The following is a 23,633-nucleotide window of genomic DNA, read 5'->3' as shown; positions in this document are numbered from 1 at the left end:
CCTCCCAATAGGGGGGAGTTTGTGACATTAAACCATTTCATCATCATCATCAGATTTGAACTCTTGTATTGTTTGAACTTGGGCTATGTAACCTAAGCTATTCCTCATATTTATACATCTATATAGAAAATTGTATTTCTTCGTCCTTTCGACATGTGGTCTTTCTTAATCTACTTTCATAACCTCTTAAAGCCCTCCCATCTTTAATCAGGAGATCTATCATTGCAATCTCTCCCCTTTAGTGACCCAAACATTGTAATCATGTCCCCTCTTTCTCTTTGATCTTTCAAAGTTTGCAGACCCACTGCATTCAGTCTTTTCTCGTATGGTATATCTGCCAGGCTGGGGACCAGTTTGGTTGCTGCCCTTTGTATTCTCTCAGCCTTGCTTATATCATTCACTCTGTGTGGGGACCATACTACTGATGCATATGGAGCCTTGAATATATCAGGGTTTCAATAAGTTTTTTCATCATCTCTTCATCTATATAAAGGAATGCCACTTTAATCTTCTGCAGTAGTCCATATGTCTCTCCCACAATCCCGCTGATATGTCTGTCAGGTTACAGGTTGTCTTTTATCAATACTCCTGAGTCTTTCTCCTCGTTTGGTTTTGTAACATGTTTGCTTCCTAAGGAATAGTTTAAGGATATCCTTTTGTCACTTTTGCACATTTCCAATACTTTGCATTTTGTGGTATTGAACTTCATTTCCTATTCTTGGCTCCATGCAAAAATAGTACCTAGATCTTTTTGCAATATTCTACCATCTTATTGCAAAAAGGATGTAGATATTTTTGTGTGTGTGTGTATGTGAAGGTGGTGCCAAGGTAAGAAGCAGGGTAGAAGGTGGAGGGGAGTGGAGTGTATTAGGGATGGAATGGGTGGGAATGGTTTTTATGCCTTTTGCTTTTTGGCTACCTCCCTTGTAAAGGGAAAAGCCTTTGGTATATGTATGTATGTGTATATGAAAGTGTGGAGTCACTTGCATATTATGTAAATTTGTCACCTTTTCTTTTTTAATTGCAGTTTTGACATAAAGTTCGTTAATTTTTTTGGGGGGGCCCTTTTTCAGATTACCTTGTAGACCACGGTAAAATGAGTGAGCCAGAGGCTCGGTTGAAATTTGGACAAATTGTAGCAGCCCTCAACTACTGCCATCAACATGGAGTTGTCCACCGGGACCTCAAGGCAGAGAACCTTCTTCTTGACAAAGACCTCAACATCAAAATTGCAGGTAAAACTCATGGAGGGGGAGAAGAGGCAGTAGCAGTAAATATGTTGCAAATTAGTCAGTTGGGATTGATAACTTGATGATATTGTGCTGCAGATAGGTATTTACTAAGATTTAGCTAGATGAGTTTTATGGGAATGAGTCTGATTTGTTTAAAATTTCATCCATGCATTATTTTTTCCTAGATTATAATAAGAAATGTTTTGTTTTTTATGCCCAGTATGCAAAATATGGCTAATCTTCTCTCCCCTAGTATACACCAAATTTTGAGAATGAAAGATATTCTAAATTTATTAGTGATTAGGAGTAGGCATCCTTCTAAAAAAAAAAAAAAAAGTAAAGTAAAGGCATAAGAGGGTCTACGAGTTTTCCAACCGGTACCTTAAGGTATGGGTCTTTTAATGTGCATGGGTGTGGTACAGATGAGAGTAAAAGGGAAGAGATAGGTAGCATGTTTGTTGGAAAAAAGCTGAATGTGTTGGCACTTAGTGAAACAAAGTTGAGAGGGAGGGGCAAGTGTGAGTTTGGAGGTGTAGCTGGGAGGTTCTCAGGAGTGAAGAGAGGACAAGGGAGAGAAGGGGTGACCATACTAGTAAGTGAGGAGATATGTAAACATGTAGTGGAGTGGAAGGAGATTTCTTCAAGGTTAATGTGGATGAAGGTGAAACTGGGAAGGGAGATGTGGGTTTTTGTAAGTGCATATGGGCTTGATAGTGAGAAGAGTGTAGAGGAAAGGGAGACTTTGGATAGATTTAAATGGGTGTATAGAGGGATTAGGGAGAAATATCAATGTAGTGGTATTGGGAAACCTTAATGCTAGGGTAGGAAATGAACCAATAGACGGAGTGATTGGGAAGTGTGGAGCTTCAGGAAAGAATCATAGTGGAGAGTTGATGGTGGAGATGTGTCTAGAGAGTTGATGATAGCAAATACAGTGTTTAGGAAGAAAGTCAAGCATGAGTACATATGGGAGAGGGTGGTGGATGGAATGGTGGTAGAAAGTGTTAATGGACCATATAGTGGTAAATAGGAGTGTAGTAGGAAGAGTTAAGGATGTACATGTTGTAAGGGGAGAGAGTGGGGGAATATCAGATCATTTTCTGGTAGAGAAGGGGGGTCGCCGATTTAATGAAGTGGCCTTGCTGTGGATGTGCTGTGTCTTGTGACACTGTTTCTGACCCAGGGCAGTGGGCAAGATGCAGGGATGACCTGTCATCCAGGAGGTGCCAAGATAAGAGGGAGGGAAGAAGGTAGAGGAGAGTGGAGTATGTAGGGGATGGAATGGGTGAGAGTGGTTTTTATGCCTTAGTTTTTCTTTGGCTACCTTCCTTGTAAGGGGGGAAAAGCCTTTGGTATATGTTTGTATCTATTTATGGAATATATACATATATATATACACTCGACCCTCATTTATCTGGACCTTGTTAATCCGGATTTTGGTTTATCCAGACTGTGTCCGGCTAATAAGCGAGTCCAGACAGCAGACAAATGAATTCAAACAATGTGCACCTCACGCACTGCTAGAAATGCCCAATAGTTGGCAGCAGCCAAATGTAAACAAGTCTGGCCAATGCTTCAAACTGTGTTTTGTCTGGTATCAATGAGCAACTTTGTGCATTTTGCAGTACATATAGATACCTTAAAACTCTTACTTATGCCTCCCAAGGCTATTAAGTGTAAGTGAATGGCCCTAACTGTGGCTCAAAAGCTGGAATTGATAAGAAATTTAGAGAAAGGAGCTAGAGATACGAGTGTTTGTGAGGAGTATGGTGTGGCCAAGCAAACTTTGTCTGACATTAGAAAGTCAAAAGATAAGCTGGTAGAATATTCTTCAAGTACTGTGTGGGTGCATCGACAAGCAAAATTGGTAAAAGTGCTCCGAGAAAAAACATTAAGACTGGAAAAGATGCTGCAGTTATGAAGTGGTATGTGCAACAATGATAGGTGGGGATGAATGTCCGAGGCATAGAAATCCTTGCAGGAGCTAGGAAGCTGGCACAGAAAATGGAAATAGAAAATTTCAGGGGGAGCGATGGTTGGCTGTGGCAATTCCGCAATCAACACTGACTTTTTAATGCAACTGTGCAGGGTGAAGATGGTGATGCAGACACCACCAGCATCGAACCTTTTCAGATTAAGCTGGATAAATTAATTCATGCTGAACATTTAATCTACTCCCAAGTGTATAATGGTGATAAGACAGGTTTCTCTTGGCATTCAATGCCTAAGAATGGTCAGACAAGAAAAGGCGAAGAAACTGTAAGGGGATTTGAAAGTGCTCCATATTTTGGATAATGCCCCAGTCCATCCCAGTGAAAGTGTGCTTGTTAGTGATGATGGTTGCATTCGTGTGATGTTTATGCCTCCTAGCACGACATCAGTGATACAGCCTATGGATTGGGGCATAATTTCAGGACTGAAAAGGCATTACATCACCTATCTTGATGAGGTGTTAGTTATTCTGCAAGGAGACGAAGCTGAGGACATGAGGGGCAAGAATACCCGTCGATATTGAGGCTTACAGCATTCGTTCTGCAGTCCACAATTTTGCTTACAGCTGGGATGCAATGAAGGTATCGACACTAGCCAACTGTTGGAAAAAACTGCAAGACAAAGATATTGATGCGAACTTTGAAGGGTTTGAGGCTGAGGATATACACAGGCTGCTGCAGCATGGTGGAGAGACAGGTCCTAGTATTGATGTCTGAGATTGGCTGGAAGAACAAGAAGATGACCCAGGGTACCAGGTGATGACTGAGGATGATATTGTGGCTTCTGTTACTAATTCTGAGGAGGAGTACAGCAGTGAAGATGAGGATGAGGTGCCAGTCAAGAAAGTTAAATTATCTCCTCTGAGAACTTAGAGATGCTCTGCTGGACAACACAAAATACAGGATCAAGTGTGTGTGTGTGCATATGTGCATGTATGTATGTATGTATATATACATATATATATATAATATATATATATATATATATATATATACATATATAAATAATTTGACTTTATGGTGTTAAGAATGACTTGAGATTTGAGGGAAAGACTGACTGTAAACTTTCCATTTTACTTGGTAATGTGGCTAATGTTATTTTGTCACCCAAGGTGTCCTTGACCTTGACACAGTTGGCAGGTTGGGTCATTCACTTTTCCACCACCATGAAAGACTTACCAAGGTTGCATTCTTGCATCTTGAAAGTAAAAGAAGTTGTATATTAATTGAATAAGTATTTTTTGCAAGAAAAGGCAAATAGAGGAACTTGACTCTCAAGGGAGAGAGGGAGGGAGGTAGCGAGCCCTTCTTATGTGATGGAGTGATGTGGCAACAGCATGGACTCCTGGGTTTCACCTGGCCATACCCAAAGGCTCAAGTTAAAATAGCTTTGCTGTAGTACCCTCATTCCACCCCATTTAGTCACCTTTTATGATGGGCAGGGAGTGTGCAGTGGGGTTATTTCGTGACAATTTTGTTCCTGCCTTTTCAAGGATAAAGTCTGGAGAATATTTTCTTATGGCCACCCTCGAGTGCAACTTGCACCAGTTGTTTAAACATGTGTGCCACAGGTGATATCTTGGGCCATTGCTAAGCACCTTCCATTATGGACTTCTTACTTAAAAACTAAAATAGATAAATAGAAGTAAAAAAGAAAAAAGAAAAAGTAAATAAATGAAAATGAATACTAGCAAGTGAAATAGATACAAAAATTAAAAGATCTCTTCCCCTTATAAGTGAGGTCTTATCAATATACCAAGAGCTTTTTCCCCCTTATAAAGGAAGTAGCCAAGTTAAAGGCATGTACCTACTCCTACCCATTCCACTCCCAGCCACTGTTCTTTCTCCCTTCTCATCTTAGTTCCTCATGGATGATTGGTCATCCCTGTATCCTGCCCACTGCCCTGGATCTGAAGCAGTATAGCAAGACACAGTACATCTAGAGCAAGCCTGCTTCACTTAATCAGCAACCCCCCTCTCTGTCCCCATTATGCAGAAAAAGAGAAGAAAGGGAGAAATCCCTTCAGACTATGTCAAAATATTCACACATAAGGACCCCCTACCTCCCATCCCCCATATTTTTAATGCTTTCAAAATTTTGTCATATTCCATCTCGTTTTTTCTTATTTCTCTGCCATTTTCTTCTCCCATCACTATCATTTTTATCGTGCCTCACACTACTACCACCAATCCCTCCCTATCCTCCACACTCCCTATCCTCCACACAACCCCAACTTCACACCAGAAATCCAAGGCCTCATCAGACAACGTGACACACTTAAACACGATACCCCCACACCTATCCCTCAAAACATAGCAGACCAAATACAAACACTAAACACTGTGATTGCCAATAAAATACATGAACAAAAAACACAAAATTGGCAAAACTTTATCAATACACTTGATCACAAAACAAACACCAGCAAATTGTACAAAACACTCAACAGCATCACACTATCCAACACTAACACTACACGCTCTCACGCAGCAATAATCACAACAACAGATAATCTACCCTCAAACAGACAACAAGCAAACGCACTCATACGTCATTTTGCACAGACGAGCCATCTTACATCTCACCCTGACGACCGACGCACCATTCGACGTAAGAAAGACTTTCCCACAGACTCAGACTATACACCCTTCATAGACAGTCAGACAAAACTCATAATGCATAGTCTCAAGCACTCATCTGCCTGTGGCCCTGATAACATAAGCAACATCCACCTAAAACACATTGGACCACAAGGTATACATGCACTCACAAACATTGCAAACTACAGCTATTCACACAACACTATACCCGACATCTGGAAGCATGGTAAAATAATCACCATTCCAAAACCGAACAAAGACCCAACAATCCCAACATCGCACCGCCCAATCACACTTCTCTGCACCCCCTCTAAAGTCATTGAATGCCTAATACTTAAACTTGTCACACCATATATTCCCCTTGCTGACTCACAACACGGTTTTAGGCCACTACACTCCACAAACACTCTTCTGACAAACCTCACACAAAGAATTTTAGATGGCATCAATTCAGATAGGCCCCACCACAGAACACTTCTTATAACATTGGACATTAGTAAAGCTTTTGATGCTATCCCCCGCCACAACCTAACAAATAAAATATATAACACAGACATGCACAATAACACCAAAAGATGGCTGGCCAATTATCTGGCAGGCAGGAATGCTCATGTGTCATATAATGGCCAATCATCGCACATCAGAAACATTAAGAACGGAGTACCACAGGGCTCAGTTCTATCCCCCACATTATTTAATCTATACATGCATGACTTACCCACGCCAGACACCTCAGAAATACAAATCTCTTCCTACGCAGACGACATAACAATCACATGCACACATCGTAACACAGACAAAGCTGCAGAAATAATCCAACCTTACCTTGACACACTCAACACATGGTTCATCACAAACAGACTCAAAATAGCTCCAACCAAATCTACAGCAACACTTCTCACCAACTGGACAAAAGAACACAAATACATACCTCATCTCTACATCAACAACACTCTAATACCACACACAAACACACCGAAAATTCTTGGTGTAACATACGATACATCCATGTCTTTCAAACAACACCTCACAAACATAAAAAACAAATGCACACCTAGACTTAACGCACTTAAGTCAATCACTGGAACAACATTTGGACAAAACAAAGAAACTAATATAACAATATACAAACAATGCATACGCTCAGTGATGAATTATGCGAGTCCTGCTTGGGCTCCTAATCTCAGTGAGACACACCACAACACCCTTCAAATCATACAAAACAAAGCCCTAAAAACAATTACAGGCTGCACAAATACATCACCTACAGACCATTTACACCATGAAACAAAAGTCCTCAAAGTCAAGGACCACCTTGACATGAGAGGCACACAAACACTTGCTGCAGCCACCACAAACACATCACACCCGCTACACTACATAGCAGAACACCCACACACACCAAGAAACATTAAAACTACACCCAAAGACCTTTATTACACACAGATACTCTCTTCTCTTCCTCCACAACCACCAAATACCAGCCTCCGGAAACATATTCATAATCATATCACTCACCGCTCCCTTAACACACTGAAAGACAACACACTGCTGCATGCCAGACCCCCTGATATCCACCCTTCTGAATCCTCTCTCCCACGTAAGGACAGAGTCCACTTGGCCAGACTGAGATGCGGTCACCACCCAGCACTTCTAAGCTACCAGAAGAGGCTGGACGACCGTGTTGTGAACAGCTGCCCAGGATGTAACACTTCACCCCATATCATACAACACATAATGGAAGACTGCATTATACACAATCATGCACGCAAACAACACAACATACACTCTATAAAGGATTTGTTGGAAAACCCAGTTTCGGCTGTGGCCTTCCTTGGGGAGACGGGACTGCTCGGACAGACAGTCTAGGGAACGACAACAACAACAACAACAACAGTTCTTGAAAATACTCTCCATCCATCTTCCCCTTGTTGCCTCCTCTTCTGTTAAGATCTGTCCATCTGTGCTTTTTACCTTTTCCTCTCTACTTCACTCCCCCTCCCGTTCCTCTCTTGATTTCCTTCTAAAACATTTTTAATGCTTTCAAAATTTTGTCATATACCTTCTCTCCTTTTTGCCTCCTTTATCTTTTGTTTTGCTTCTCTTCATTTTTCTTTATACCTCTCATATATTTCTCTCATCCTACTTTGCAACCAGTGCCTAAAGGCTTGCTTTATCTCTTCTGCTACCTTCTTCACTTCATCATCCCACCACTCGCTACCCTTCCTTCTATTCCTTCCCATTGTTCTTGTTCCATATACCATTTTTGCACACCATGTCACTTTCTCCTTGAAACACCTCAAACTCAGTTCCTCTTCCACACCTAGTTCTACTCAATCATTCACCACCTCCCACACTTCTCTCAGCTGCTTCTTGTTCTCCTGCTCCTTTTCCTTCTCATTTAAACTGTTTGCTCTAAACACCTCTCTACTTCACACCCTTTTCCTCTTTCTCCACCTATTCTCCACTCTCAATTTACCTTCCAAAAAAATTATCTGACATCCCCTACTCTCAACCTAAAGAACATAAACATCCAGAACTCTTCCTACTTTTCTTTTGGATACCACTACATAGTCCATTAATGCCTTATCAACCACCCTTCCATCCACCACCCTCTCCCATGTGTACATATTCTTGACTTTCTTAAACACTTTGTTGGCTATCATTAACTCTCTAAACACATCTCCACCATTAACTCTCCACAATGATTTTTACCTAGCACTCCACACTTCCCAACAACTCCATCAATTGGTTCATCCCCTACTCTAGCATTGAGATCTCCTATTACCACTACATTGACATTCCTCCCAAAACTCCATGCACCCATTTAAATCTATCCAAAAAGCCTCCCTTTCCTCTACACTCTTCTCACTACCAGGCCCATATGCATTTAATACTCATATCTCTTCATTCACATTAACCTTGAAGATACCTCCTTCCACTCCACACGCTTACCTGCCTCTTCACTTAATAGTATAGCCACCCCTTCCCTTTGTCATTCTCTCCTCGCTCCCAAACTCAAAAAAACACTTCCCTTTTGATTTAGTTTCACATAATGCCAACACATCTTCTATCTCACAAACATTCTGCCTATTTCTTTCCTTTTTTTCTCATCTGTACCACACTCACGCACATTAAATGGCCCAAACTTTAGGGTTCTGGTTGGAAAATTCCTCACAAACCCTCTTATGCCTGAACTTGTCACAGGAATGTACCCCTAGGGCTACAGAGAGCAGGATGCCTAGTCCCATGCTCCGTCCCATTTTAGCTGCCTTTATGACCCTAGTGGGAACACTTAATGGCAGTATTCTTTCTTCCCTCTACCACATGGGGAAGGCCAAAAATAGAAATATATACTCAAAGAAGTGATACAAGACAGTATTAAAAGGGAGTGTAACCACATAATGGAGGGACGGTTGTAGTACAATGAAATAGTATAATTTCTCTATTATTAGGAATTTCGTCTAACATAGACAAAATTATGCGAGGCTGTGGTCTGTAGGGGTGCCCCATATACTCCCTAAAGTATTGATTGCATGAAACTGCATGGTTTATACTGTGCAATAACATGCAGCCAATACCCCAGATGGGGTAGCCAGAATAAAAGGTAATAATGAAAACTAGAAAATCATTACTTTTATAATTTTGTGCTATAGTGAAAAAGACCATTATATGGTTACTGATGTGTATGAAGTGTGTGTGTGTTTTGACTCTGTCACCCCTCCTACAAGGGGGAAATGGCTTTATGTATGTATATGTGTGTATACACTCATTTTAGTCTTATCATCATCATTGTTTTTAAATATACAGGATCCTTGTATGATTGATAACTAATGAATTGTGTTATACTTTTTGCAGATTTTGGGTTTAGCAATTTTTACACACCAGGAGTTCTTCTCTCCACCTGGTGTGGGTCACCTCCATATGCTGCACCAGAACTGTTTCAAGGGCGCAAATATGATGGCCCCAAGGCTGACATCTGGGTAAGTGCTTGGCAGTAGTTGGCAGTCTATTATCAGCTTATGAACCCCTGTACTTATGTTTATGTAAGGGTGGGGGACCCAGTACCTGAATGAAATCTAGTACAAGCCAAAACAAAAATGATAAAGAATTCATAAAGAATATGAATGGGTTAAAGGAACTTAAAAATTTGTCAGTTGAGCTGCCTTACACATCAACAACTGGCAGTCCTAGAGATGACATTAAAACAGGACTTCTCCTCGGTCCTACAATAACAGGATACCTAGGTTGTGTTGAATGGGAAGGGGAAGCATGTGTGGGTGCCAGAGGTAAGCTAATATAGTGAAAATAGTGAGTATTGAAAGAAGATGGAAGGGAATGAAGCCCGGATGAGACCCCTGGTGGCAGAGCAGCAAAACGAGATGTAAAAATGAGATTAGAGACTCCATTAGGCTTTAGAAGATTATTAGAAAACTATAAAGACCATTTTCAGGATTTAGGCATGAAAAAGGTAACTCAAGAAGAATTATGGACATAGAGAGGGAAATGAGTTTTGAAAGAATTAGTTTCAGGGGTTATCGAACAACAAGATGTATATTACACAGAGATTAGTGAATTAAAATAAGCAAATGCTGAAACCAATCTGGAAGCGAGTGCCCTAAAAAAAGAATTGGTTGAGGTAAAATGTGAAAATAAGGAATTGAAAAGCAAAGATACCGCAAATAGTATGACCATAAAAGAGGCGAATGAACAAATGAAGGCAATGACTGAGAAAATTGGAGGAAGTATAGGCAAGGAAAAAATTCAGGAACTCAAGAAGGAATGGAAAATAGATCACAAAAAGGTTAAGGTATCTTTTAAGGAAATTGTTCAGCAACAAATACAGAAGAACACTAAGGAAACAGTCATTCAGGTAATCAAAGAGAAGGAAAATTTGGTGAGAGATAGAGTAGACAAAAAGAAATGTATAGCAGTATTTGATCTAAAAGAAAAAAAAGAGCCCAGTTAGGTTTGTGAGAGACAAAGAGAAAGAATTAGCAAGAGATGTTTTGAGAGTAGTGCAAGATAAAGAACAAGAATTAGAAAAGAAAATGGAGGAAGTGCATAGCATGGGAAAATAAATAGAAGGAAATTGACCCCTAAAGACCAAATTAAGGTCACAAAGGGCAGCAGAAGTGAGGAAAGAGAGAGACATTAAGAAGTGAAGCTAAAGAAAAAAAAATGAGAAAAGAACAGAGTCCAAGAAAAAGAAGTTCTTTTGGAGTGTTAGACATGAGACTTGAGAAAATGGTATCTTCAAGAAAAGGAAATGAAAGGAACAAAGAATGAGATGGAGAGTGCAGAAAATTAAAAGTGGCTTATACTGATATAAATGGATTAATTTCAGGATTAAACAAGTTTAATAATTACTTGTCAGAAGCAAAGCCAGACATAATGCCATTGTAGAGAAAATTAAGGGGTGTTTATCACATAACAGTGTTGGAAATGGATTATATAATCACTGGCTTAGAAATAGAGAGGAAAAACAGGGTGGAGTCATGTTCTTGGCTAAGAAAAATTTAAATGTGACAAAGGTTACAAATGGAGGGAACAGTGTGGAATTGATCACGATAAGAGTTGAAGATAATGACATGAAAAAGAGAGTTTGTGGTGATTTATGTGCCCCCAAAAACTGATTCTTGGAGAGAGATTACTTTAAAATGTTAGAAAATGCAAGGATTTCATTAATTGGGTGCTGAAAGATGGATAAAACATGGCACTTATGGGATATTTTAACTGCAAAGAAATCTGTTGGGAGATGATAGTAAAAGGTGGAGAGGAATTATGGGGAAATGTATTACATGACTATGGAATACACAATGACACAGTGGGTAAAGGAAAACGCCAGATATAGAAATAATGATAATGTGGATAAAATTGAATACAAGACACCAATTGGGAAGAGTGACCACATATTACTTGAGCTAGAACTAAAGGAGGAAATATATATGGAGAGAAATGAGAAATACAGAAAAGAGAGACTGGTATATAGTAAAACAGACTTTGTGAAACTTAAGAAATTTTTTCAAGCGAGTTGGAAAAAGTTCTACATTGAAGAGAAATGGAAGATGCTGATGGAAATTTATAATGAAGGGGTGGATAAATATGTACCAAGACAAAAACAAGAGAAGGAATATATTAAGTGCTGGTTTAACAGAAGGTGTAGCAAGCCAAAAAAATAAATAAATAAAATAAAATAAAAGAGAGAAAGCTTGGAAAAGGTGGAGAGAGAAAAATCCTAGAAAGTGACAAATCAATGAAAGGAATGAATATGTAAAAATACACAGGGAAGAAAAAAGAATTTATGAAAAAGATATAATAGAAAAAGGTAAGGATCAACAAAAACTATTCTATAGATATGTGAATGGCAAATTGAAAAACAAGCAAGAAATAGAGAAACTACACAAAGGGAACATGGAATATACAGAAGATATAGAAATGGCTGAGGTCATGAGCAAACATTTCAAGTCGGTTTTCAATAGAAAAATTATGGCACTGGGATGAAGGATGAAATCCCTCCCTATGGGGGAAATAATAGCAACATGAGCTGAAATAATGGACCCAATAACAATCCTTGATGTTGGGAAATTGCATGGCCCAGATGGAATTGCAAACTGGATACTGAAGGACTGTAAAGAAAAATTGGTAGGCAAAATATATAATATAAATAAGATGTTCACTTAAGAAAGGAAAAATACCAGAAAAAGGGAAAAAGGCCAATGTTGTAGCAGTATATAAAGAAGGAAATGAGGAAGACCCAACAACTTACAGATTGGCTTTCCTTACAAGTACAGTAGCCACAATTTGTGAAAAAGTTATCAAAAATAGTTGGACAAAACATCTGGAAGAGAACAACATACTGAACCCGAGACAGTTTGGATTCAAACAAGAAAGATCATGTGCCACAAATCTGATCAGTTTTTACTTGAGACTACTAGATATAATACAGGAAAGGAACAGATGGGCTGATTGTGCTTTCCTAGATCTACAAAAAGCATTTGATAGAGTGCCACATAGAAAACTATTAAGAAAATTGAAAATCATAGAAGGGATACAAGGTAGACTACTGGAATGGATGGAGGATTTCTTGCATGGAAGAAAAATGAGTGTAGTGCTCAGAGATATGGGTTCTACTTGGGAAGAGGTGATTGGTGGAGTTCCACAGGGATCAGTACTGGGTCCAATAATGTTTGCTATTTATGTGAATGACATGGACGAGGGTGTGGACAGTTACATGAGCTTTTTGCTAATGATGCAAAGTTGTTGAGAAAAGTGAGCACTAAAATAGACTGAGTCACTGCAGAGAGATCTGAATAAAGTTTGGGAATAGTTAGAAGTAGGAAGTAGAATTCAACATTAAGAAATGTATAATGTAATTTGGAAAAAGTAAAAACAGGATATCAGGACAATATAAAATCAGTGAAAAGGAAGTAAAGAAAGTGGGATTTGAAAAGAACCTGGGAGTAATCATCATAAAGGACATGTCCCCTGATAAACAGATAAACAAAATTGTCGGAGAAACCTACAACTTGCTGAGATCAATGAAAGTGGCATTTATTTACTTGGATGAAGAAATGGCGGAGAAAATATTAGTCACACTGATAAGACCAAGACTGGAGTACACAGTGACACTATGGTCACCCAGTACCAAAAAGAATATAAGGAAAATTGAAAGAATCCAAAGAGCAACTACGAAGATGGCCCCCACACTTTCAGAACTGTCATACAAAGAGAGATTGTCAAAACTAGAGTTACCGACCCTGGAACAAAGAAGAGAAAGAGGAGACTTGTTGACTATAGAATCATGAGAGGTGTGGAAGTTCTTGATAGAGAAGACTTACTAAACTAGGATAAGAGAAATACAGGGGGACATGGAAGGAAGCTCAAAAAGGACAGTTATAGAAGAGACCTGAAAAAGAATGGCTTTCCCCACAGAGTGGTGGATATATGGAATAAACTGGACGAAATGATAGTGTGTGCAAAAACCATATACGAATTTAAGGACAATTTAGACACTGCAAGATACAGAGACAGGACACCATGAGCATAGTTCCCCTTCCCGCAAGATACAACTAGAAAAATACACACCAAAGTCCTTTTCTCCTTGTAAGGGGATGGCTGAGTCAAAACTTGCACCCTCATATTAATAACTTGTATTGAATTTTACTGGCTGGACCCAGCCCTGGAATAGCAAGCAGCAAGCAGTCAATTGTTGCCACTAGTTTCACTAAGTGGCTGGCAGCGGTCCTTAGCCCTTCCCACAGATCTCTATGAAGAGAAACTATGGACCAACATCTGTGTTGTATCAATGTGGGACTTTTTCCATGTCATTGGCTGAAAGTCATTGGGGAAAGGGAGTGGTCATCTGTTGTCAATTCCCATGTGCAAAAAAGTGTAAGAAATACAGTTAATAGAGCTCCTGAACCCAGTCTAGAGACTGTCAGACCCCTCAGGGCTGCATCTCCTAATGAAGGTGATGGGCTTGACAGGTTTTGAAAATGGGCAGCTTCACTGTCCATTGTGCAGGGTCAACACATGCAGATACCTGTCATTGGTCTCTCAGCATCTAGGACTCCCAACTCTGGATATTTCAGGGATGCTATGCATGGCAGATGTGAATTAACCCTTAGCATACAATGATGCTGACGTCGGCATCATGAGGCGCAACTGAGTATATAAGGATACTAGCAGTTGTATCTGAGTGACCCATGTATTCTGTGAACAGGCTTGATTGCGCTTTTTGTGGTTATCAACATTCGGGGTGAAAGAGAAAGTAATTATATATTTTATAATTCATGTATTGTGATGCATCATTGTACATCAGACAGACGATGCTATGTGTGAATACTCGACTCGTATTGAAGTGGTTAATGACCCATAATGGTGTTTGATGGCTATTGAGGTTATCAGTACTTTGATGTGTGGACAGGATGAATGAAGCCATCAGTCAATCATCCCCTCTCTCCTCCCCTCTTCCATCCCCTCTTTACATCCCTTCTTTTCTCCCACCTTGTATGATTGCATTCATGTCACCATCCAGCACTAAGACAGTGATTCGGCTTAACGTTGCGAACTCCCTATATGAGGAGGCTAAGGTGGTGCCCCCCTATAGAGGACTTTGTAGAATGGAATTTAATGAACCATGCCCTAGGTCCAACTCCTCCCCCCAGCCAACGACATCACATAGAAACAGACATGCACTCAATAAAGAACAATCCAACATTTTTACTCAGAATGATCTATTTTAGGGCCCAAGGGCACTTGCTTAACACAGGGCCTTTGATTTTCCAGTCATTGAAGATCAAGACAACCTATATTATATTATATAAACCTACTCCCAGGAGACACTGATCATCTCATCTGACACTGCCCTACTTCTTGAATGACTTGCATGGCTAAGCCAGTGGCTGTTGCTGGTTACCTGAAAGTCATGAGCATGCAAGAGAGACCTGGAATTGATTGATGAAGCTGTTCTCATCTATGACTAAATATTGACTATCTCTCTTAGCAGTAGATTGTGCTGCCTTAACTGTTCTGGTTTGTTAAGTACTGCTTGGAGCTTTATTTTTTGGGGACATCAATGTAAATTAGATAGGAAAAGGATGTTCGAAATGCATGTTTTTATTCATTCATTCATTTATTTATTTTTATTTTATTTATTTATTTTTTTTGGGTGGGGGGAGCAAAAGCAGAATGCATTGTATGCTATTATTGGCTACTTCATTCACCTGTTATTATTCCTATTCTTATATCCTCTCCTCACAAGGGAAGTGCCTTGTATACACAAGTGTATATCTGGATTATCATAGATTAACTTTATGTACATGTATGTTTGTAATGGCATTGATACACTTTCCTGGGTCTGGTTGTAGAAGAGTTTGAAGTATTTCCTTCTGGTTTCAGAGTCTGGGTGTGGTGTTATATGTCTTGGTGTGTGGTTCTCTACCTTTTGATGGGTCAACTTTAAGCACCTTGAGGTCACGGGTACTGGCTGGCTTCTTCAGAATACCATTTTTCATGTCCACAGGTTAGTAGAATCTTGAGTTGATGGAAATTACACTCATGATTTTTGTAGCTGGAGATTATTATGAGATGCATCATATATCTTTGACATTTAGCCCATTGAGGAGTGGAAGATGAATAAAAGTGTCTAGTGTGAGCCAAAATGAATATTCCAGCACAATGCCACTCCTCGTTGGGTTTATGCCTCTTGTCACCTGGTTCTGTTTGTTTCTGGCATCTTCCCTGGCTTTGCATTTACTGTCTCAATCACTTTTACAACTACATTTACCATGAACTCTGCAATAGGGCATGTAACTTGCAAGGCTACCTATTTTTAGCTGAACTGGTGAGAAATTATAATATGGTGCTTCTCAACACAATTGACTCGGGTCTAAACCTCAGTATTGTTTAAATGTAATTGTAACATGTGTTCTATATATTGCATATTTAATTACACCCTTGCTGGGAACACATGAAGCACCGTGTTTTGCAAACCAAGGAGGATCAGAATGACACTGTATATCCAAGAGGATATCTGCTGGTATGTATGTATGTATATATATATATATATATATATATATATATATATATATATATATATATATATATATATATATATATATATATATGCATACAAATACCAAAAAGACTTTTCCACATCTTATAATAGGGGCAGTCAAGTCAAAGCATGCAACTACCTGACACACCATTATGTTCACAGAACATGAATAAGAGTGATTTGTATTAAAAAATGAGGAAGATAGTAGAACACAGTACATATTCAAAGGATCTTTGTCCTCGATATAAGAAAATACATATAAGAATTGTTACAAAATCCATCATTACATGCTTTTCTTGCATACTACTTGAGATTAATTTGTATCCACAAAGTCAATGTAGTGAACCCCTAGGAGTATGAACACAACAATTTGGGAACCACTGAATTTAATCTCTTCACTGTGGCAATGAACCTTTAACTGAATAGGACCACTGAACATGACCTAGAGCAAATATCTTAAATATCATTGTTGTGTCTGAGGTCAGTGCATTATTTATGTTTGTCTTGTTTATGTATTGTGAGTGTTAATTCATAAGTTATATAATATGTTTTACAGAATGTGAAGAGTTGATACGGAAAATGCTACAAATTGATCCTGACAAACGACTAAGTATTCGACAAATTGTACATCACAGGTGGATGGCACAGGTGAGTTTTAAGTCCTTTTTTCTCATGTTGCTTTTATGGCTTAACTGGAATTGCATGGGTCTTGTATTTTCCTAGTCTCGGGGTTAAGTCCAGCACTTGTCTCCAATTCCCAGCATTGACTGGTACCTGCCCCAACAGTTCAAGTGCATAGGGCAAAGCTGATGGCTATGGCTGCAGCTACAGTAAGCCCTTGATATACCGGATATCAGATATAACGGATAAAAAATCTGACCAGACAAACCCTTGCTATAACGGATTTTCATCTGTTATAGCGAGGGATCCATGGCTATAACGGATCTTCGGATATAACAACAGACCCTTGTCTCCATATTGTCTGTTATATCGAGGGTTTACTGTATGTGCATATTCTCATCACCACCTATACTTCACAGATATTTAAAGTACAACCAGTCTCCATTCACACCTGTCTCTTGCTCTCTCCCTTCCCTGTCCAACAGACATTCCTCCTTGTACCCACCGAAGGCCCCCGTCACCCATTCCATCCATTCATAGTAAGGTTGCCCCTCAAGTATTTCTAATAGTAAGGAATGATAATATAACTGTGCCTCACTGCATTCCCCTTAACCTGGGCAGTGAGTGTTTTCATTCGGCCATCCCCTTGTAGTGAGAAAGGTCCTTTGGTATATGTATGTGATCTATCTAAACCAAGGGCTTCTTTCTCCTTACAAGGGAGGTAACCAAATCAAAGGCACATACCCACTCCCACCCACCACTCCTGTCTCCTGCCCACTGTCTGGGTCAGAAGCAATGCAGCAAGGTACAGCACATCTAAAGCAGGGCCGGTTCACATACATGGCAACTCCTTCCCCATTCCATCATGTTGAAAATAGAGAAGATGGGGGAGAAATCCCTTCGGGCTTCATCCATGCTAGACCATCCTCAAGTCAACCCTACCTCCTGCCTTCTGCCTTCTTTGCTCAACAGCCATTCCCCACATGTTCAGAGCCCCTTTCAACCCATCCATCCATCTCATCCTTGGTCGTCCCCTCAAATTCACTCCATCCACCTCTACCTTCCATGACTCTTTTATTATTCTTCACTCATTCTTTCCATGTGTCCAAACCATCCCAATAATCTTTGACCAGCCCTATCTACCAGCTCCATTTCTACCCCTGCTCTCCTCCTCAGCTCCTCATTTCTCACACTATCTAACCTTGTAACCCCTACCATACTTGTGAGACACTTCATCTCAAACACATTTAAACTTCTCTCTGCCTTTCTTAAATTCCAGGTCTCTGCCCTATACAGTGTCATAGGGCACAATCACCTCTTCATATAATTTCTTTTCATCCGTTACTGGATGCCTATTTTTCATTACATTCTTCAATCCCCGAAGACATTTACTTCTTTCAGTCTACAGTGCTTCCACCCCCACTCCTCCATTTCCTGCCACATGAGACCCCATCCTCTCCCTTTGTACATCTCATCATCTTTTATCCACATTTACCCTCAACTTTCTTATTATGCATACCTCTCCAAACTGTCACTAATTGCCTTAATCTGTTCTCTGACTCTACCACAAGTGCAATGTCATCTGCAAACAACAACTGGTTCACCTCCCACTTCTCTAATGTTTCTAACCATCTGCAATCCCCTGCCCATTACCCTCACCTTTTCCTATACCACCCCATCCATATACACATTGAACAGCCATGGCAACATGACATATCTCAGATGCAGTCCCACCTTTACCTCAGACCATTCACACTCCATTTTCCATTCTAACACAGGCTCTACTGCTTTCATAAAAACTTTTGACTGCCCTTAACAGCTTTCCCCCAATCCCATATATTTATAATGTATACAATACTAATGATTTTATTTCACATAGCTGATTGTTTTGATACCAGTTTTTAGGAGGTATAGGAAAGGAAGGCCTAGGATTAGAACTGTTGACTTGCTTAATTTGGGCCACCCCTCCTTGCAAGGGGGAATAGGGCCTTTGTATGTATGTATAGCTTACTTAGAGTGATGGGGAAGAGAGAAAGAGTCTCTTCTTTTCCCTTCTTTAGGTCTGTATGCCTTGCACCAGTAAGTTTCCTTGTGAGGCTTGCATAGCAATTTGCTTTGAAAAAGTTACCCAGTCAAGATTTGTGTGTACATGTCATTTGTAATTATAACTTCAGAGTTACTGACAAGTGTTTTCCATTGTGCAGGATGGCTTAGGACCATTGCTGGAAGACGTGCTCAACAAAGCTGAACAGCCTGAATCCAAAGAAAACAGAGAGAGTTCAAAGAACGTGGCAGTTAACTTACAGGTGGTGGAACACATGATGCAGTTGCCAGGTCTTGAAAAGGAACACATCCTACAGGTTAGCTCTTCTCTTTCATGCTGTAAACTTTAGTTTGTTGGTTATATCCAGGACTTCAATCCTTGTGGACAATATCATAATGGAGAAAAGTGGGAGATGATTAAATAAAATGGAGAAAAGTGGGAGATAAGCCAGTTGTTGTTTCCTGATGATATTGTACTTGTGGCAGGATCAGAGGAGGGATTAAGGAAGTTTGCAACAGAGTTTGGGAAGGTGTGTGAAAGAAGGAAGTTGAAGATAAATATGTGTAAAAGTAAGGTGATGAGATGTACAAGGGGAAAATGTGGCAGCATATTGGAAGTGAGTAGTAATGGAGAGAACCTGGAGGAAATGGATATTTTTAGATACTTGGGGTGTGAATGTGGCGGATAAGGGAGGAGTGGAGGTAGGGGAAGAATGTAGATTGAGAGAAACAAGTAAATGCCTTTGGAGATTAAAGAGTGTAATGAGAAATAGACATTTAGGAATGGATGCTAATAGATTGTATGAAGGAGTGATTGTGCCCACAGCACTGTATGGGGCAGAAATGTGGAGCATAAGAGAGGAGTAGTTTGAATGTGTTTGAGATGAGATGTCTGAGAAGTATCATAGGGGTTACTAGGCTGGATAGAGTGAGAAACAGAGAGAGTAGGAGAGTGGGGATGGAAAGGAAGTTGGGAGATAGGGTTGACAAAACAGTATTGGGATGGTTTGGACACATGGAAAGAATGAGTGAAGAAAGACTAATAAAAGAGGTGTGGAAGGCAGAGGTGGAAGGAGCGAATATGAGGGGCCAACCAAGGATGAGATGGATGGATGGGGTAAAAGGGGCATTAGGAAAGAGGGGAATGTCTGTTAAGGAAGGATGGGAGAAGACAGAAGATATGGAGAATGATTGTGTATGGATGATGCTCTGATGCATGAAAGGGAGTGGGTGGGGGGTGGGGGAGTGTAAGGATATCTTTACCAGCCTGAAGGGATCTCTTCCAGTCTTCTCTTTTTCTGTATGAGGGGACAGAGAGGGGGGTTGCCAATTTAATGAAGCAGCCTTGCTGTGGATGTGCTGTGTCTTGCTACACGGCTTCTAACCCAGGGCAGTGGGTGGGATACAGGGATGACCAGTCATACATGAGGAGATAAGATGAGAGGGTGGGAAAGGGTGGTGGATAGGAGTGGAATGGTTGGGAGTAGGTATGTGCCTTTGACTTTGGCTACCTCCCTTATAAGGGGGAAAAAGCTCTTGGTATATAGTGAGCAGTGTCACTGATATCTGGAGTAAGGCTTCCATTCTGTTGTTTTTGAGCTAATGTTATAGTTTATTCATATAGACTTGGGAGTTCTTGGCTGCTATATTGTGTTAAATGTGGTGGGTTATTTTTGTCGGGTCATTATGAGTGGGAGGATAAGAATGTTTTAACACAGCCGTTCACCTTTCAGGAGAGAAAAGGCCCTTTGGTATGTGTGTATGTATAATCTGCTGTGCTTTGGAATATTTCAGTTCAGTCTTGCTCTGTAACCATGGTGGCCCAGACTCGACAGGTATCAGGGACTCTCTTGCAATCAGTGGATGCACATGGGAAAGGTGGCATCTTTGGCTACAGCTAAGCATAATCATACATAACTCCTTCCTCTGCACTGTAACTCAATACCTTTCTTTAATGCAGAGTATTCAGAACAGAAGATTTGACCACATCAGTGCAATATATGACCTTCTGCTAGAGAGTCTAGAGTCTTCAAGCACAGCTGCATCTCCGACACTTTCCCTCTACCCACACAACCTACCAGTTGTCCCTAACCATCACCGAAGGAGCTCCATAACCACAGGTGAGAGGAACTACCCCAGATAATCACATAACCCAGTCTGTGTTGTGATATACATTAATGGTTTTGTTTATACTAAAGCCAGATCATTTCAGTCAGCTGAGGGGCAGTAGGCAGGATACAGGGATGACCCTTCCTCCACAAAGAGCTATAATAAGAGGGAAGCAAGGGTGGTGGATAGGAGTGGATTGGGTGTGTGCCTTGACTTGGCTACCTCCCTTATAAAGGGGAAGAAGCCCTGGATATATGTATTAAGGCAGCCACCTGTAGTTCGGGGTCCACAGTTGTGGAATGAAATAATCTGGCACTTGTCTAAGCAAGTTCTGTGAAGTTTGCTTTCTATTTTTGTAAACTTGTTTCTTTGATAATACATTTTTATTTCTCAGTCATAGAAATTTTTTATATACATTTATGAGTAGAATAAGAATGAAAATGAGAAGTGTTCATTTCAGAAGTGATAGGAGAGAAAGGGGAGCATAAGAAGAAAGTGGAGATGCTATTAAGGAATATTTGGAGAGGAAAAGGATGATTATGGAGATGGCAAAATGGTGCAGTACAAAAGGAATGGAGGAAGAAATAGGAGAGAGAGGAATGGAGGGGAATTCACTTGTGAATATCCAGGGGAAAAGATATTCATATAACCCTTTATGGCTTGAAATGATATTTCACTGTGAGGAACCTTGCATATGATGGTAAGAGACACATTCTCGACATGCTTTCAGGTGTTGTTGACCGAAGCACTGAGGAGCTTCCGGTTGTGGTTCCCCTCATCTCGTCCCCATTACCATCCAATTTGCCTGTGCTACAGGATCCCAGTACACTCGAAAAGGTATGGGACCATGAGCTCTGTGCATATCATCTTAATCCTCACAGGTTGGTAGTAATGAATGGAGTCAAGTTACAAAAATGTGACTGGATGCTGAACCCAAAACAGGAAATATGTTAAGATTTTATTAATACTTATTTTCATATTGAGTCTTAAAATGGTGGGAGTAAGTGCTTGTATTTTGATTTAGTTACCTCCTTTGTAAGGATAAAGAAGCCCTTGATATATAGATAGATTTCTATCTTTCATGTTGACGTACTCTTGTTTAAGTTAGCTGACATTAAAAAAAAATTTGATACAGGGTTATGTTGGAGTTGCCAATGTGCAAGTTCATTTAACTTGTGGCAGTCCCAACAGTTGAGTAGAATTGCCTTCAGTATTTGATCTTTTCGAGTCAGTGATGTTCTCTACATATTTTTTTCTGATTAGTGTTAGATGAATTTACTAAGCTAAAGGGGCAAGCTCCTACCAGAATGCTGTCTGTTGATCAAGACTTGTTTTCTTGCGAGCCTACTCTTGAGCTGAATAGAAACACTTGGTAATAGGGTAAATATTGCAGTCTCTATATTGAAGGGGTTAGGTTAGGTTGATTGTTCATCAGTGAAAGCTATATTACTCCCACCATTGAATCACAAATAGGATGTGGATCCATGATGTCAGTGCACATTTTTATATATTTCTAAATTATTCGGTATTCTTCCAGTATGGGGAGGTGGAGCTGAGTGGAGAGTCGGACACGGATGAACCTGCACACAACTCTGTTGACCGCTACCTCTTATCCAGGAGACACACAGTCGGACCGGGTGACACACAGCATGAACAGGTATTGTTTTAAATTGTGTACAGATGGTATTACACAATGAAGAAAAGTGTAGCCCATAGGAAGTACATCCTTGAGCAGTGAATATTTAATTGTTGACACTGTAACTGCATAGCTCTTCTTACTGCTCATAGTTTTGTACTTTACTTCATTCCTTCTAACACTACAACTTTGTAATGACCACATTTCTCTCTCTCCTCTCTTTCTCCTCTCTCTCCTCTCTCTTTTGCCTCTCTTGCTCTTTCTCTCTCTCGTGCTCTCTCTCTCTCTCTCTCTCTCTCTCTCTCTCTCTCTCTCTCTCTCTGTGTGTTTATATATATATATATATATATATATATATATATATATATATATATATAATCACATTTCTGATATATGTAATCTACTACATCCCTTTAAAAGCATTAGTACCTCTATAGTCATGATGGTTACCATTGTTGTATGATTAAGATTAAATCTAACTAGCACAAAGGATATAATTGATGTTACATCTACAGTTTGATTCCAACAGTTCAAGATATAAATTCCAATTATTTTGGTGACTGATGTCAAACATTATTTGGTTTGAATTAATTTTTGTATTATTTGCAACTGCTGTAAGGAAAATAATAGTTTACCTTTTTGTTGTTCACTTGACTAAGGATTGTGTATATAAAACATAGTGCTAGTTTTTTTTACTTAAAGTTCAAGCACATTTAGGATTGCTTGTGGTGGTGAATAGAGGAGTGGATGTGTGTGGGTGGGTGGGCGTATGAGAGAGAGAGAGAGAATTATACAGTAAAGAAAGCAAATAAATGTCTGGGTGGAATGAAGAGTGCCAT

The 23,633-nt window shown here is 39.9% G+C and overlaps 1 protein-coding gene across 1 annotated transcript in view; it reads left to right on the top strand.

Moving 5' to 3' along the window:
- Positions 1-23,633, top strand: part of LOC143032726 (uncharacterized) — a gene marked incomplete at its 3' end in the record, with an annotated part of 57,562 nt that overhangs the window by 4,236 nt on the left and 29,693 nt on the right. Inside the window, 8 exon segments of the mRNA XM_076197661.1 lie at positions 1,074-1,235; positions 9,683-9,807; positions 15,728-15,851; positions 16,942-17,033; positions 19,211-19,366; positions 21,010-21,169; positions 21,889-21,995; positions 22,696-22,815. Of these exon segments, the coding sequence (XP_076053776.1) occupies positions 1,074-1,235; positions 9,683-9,807; positions 15,728-15,851; positions 16,942-17,033; positions 19,211-19,366; positions 21,010-21,169; positions 21,889-21,995; positions 22,696-22,815 (1,046 nt within the window).

The sequence above is a fragment of the Oratosquilla oratoria genome, chromosome 14 (genome assembly GCF_046742065.1).
Source record: "Oratosquilla oratoria isolate Oo_2021 chromosome 14, ASM4674206v1, whole genome shotgun sequence".
NCBI classification, from domain to species: Eukaryota; Metazoa; Arthropoda; class Malacostraca; order Stomatopoda; family Squillidae; genus Oratosquilla; species Oratosquilla oratoria.
Note: the sequence above shows the minus strand (reverse complement) of the source record. Positions and strands in the feature narration are given on the sequence as shown.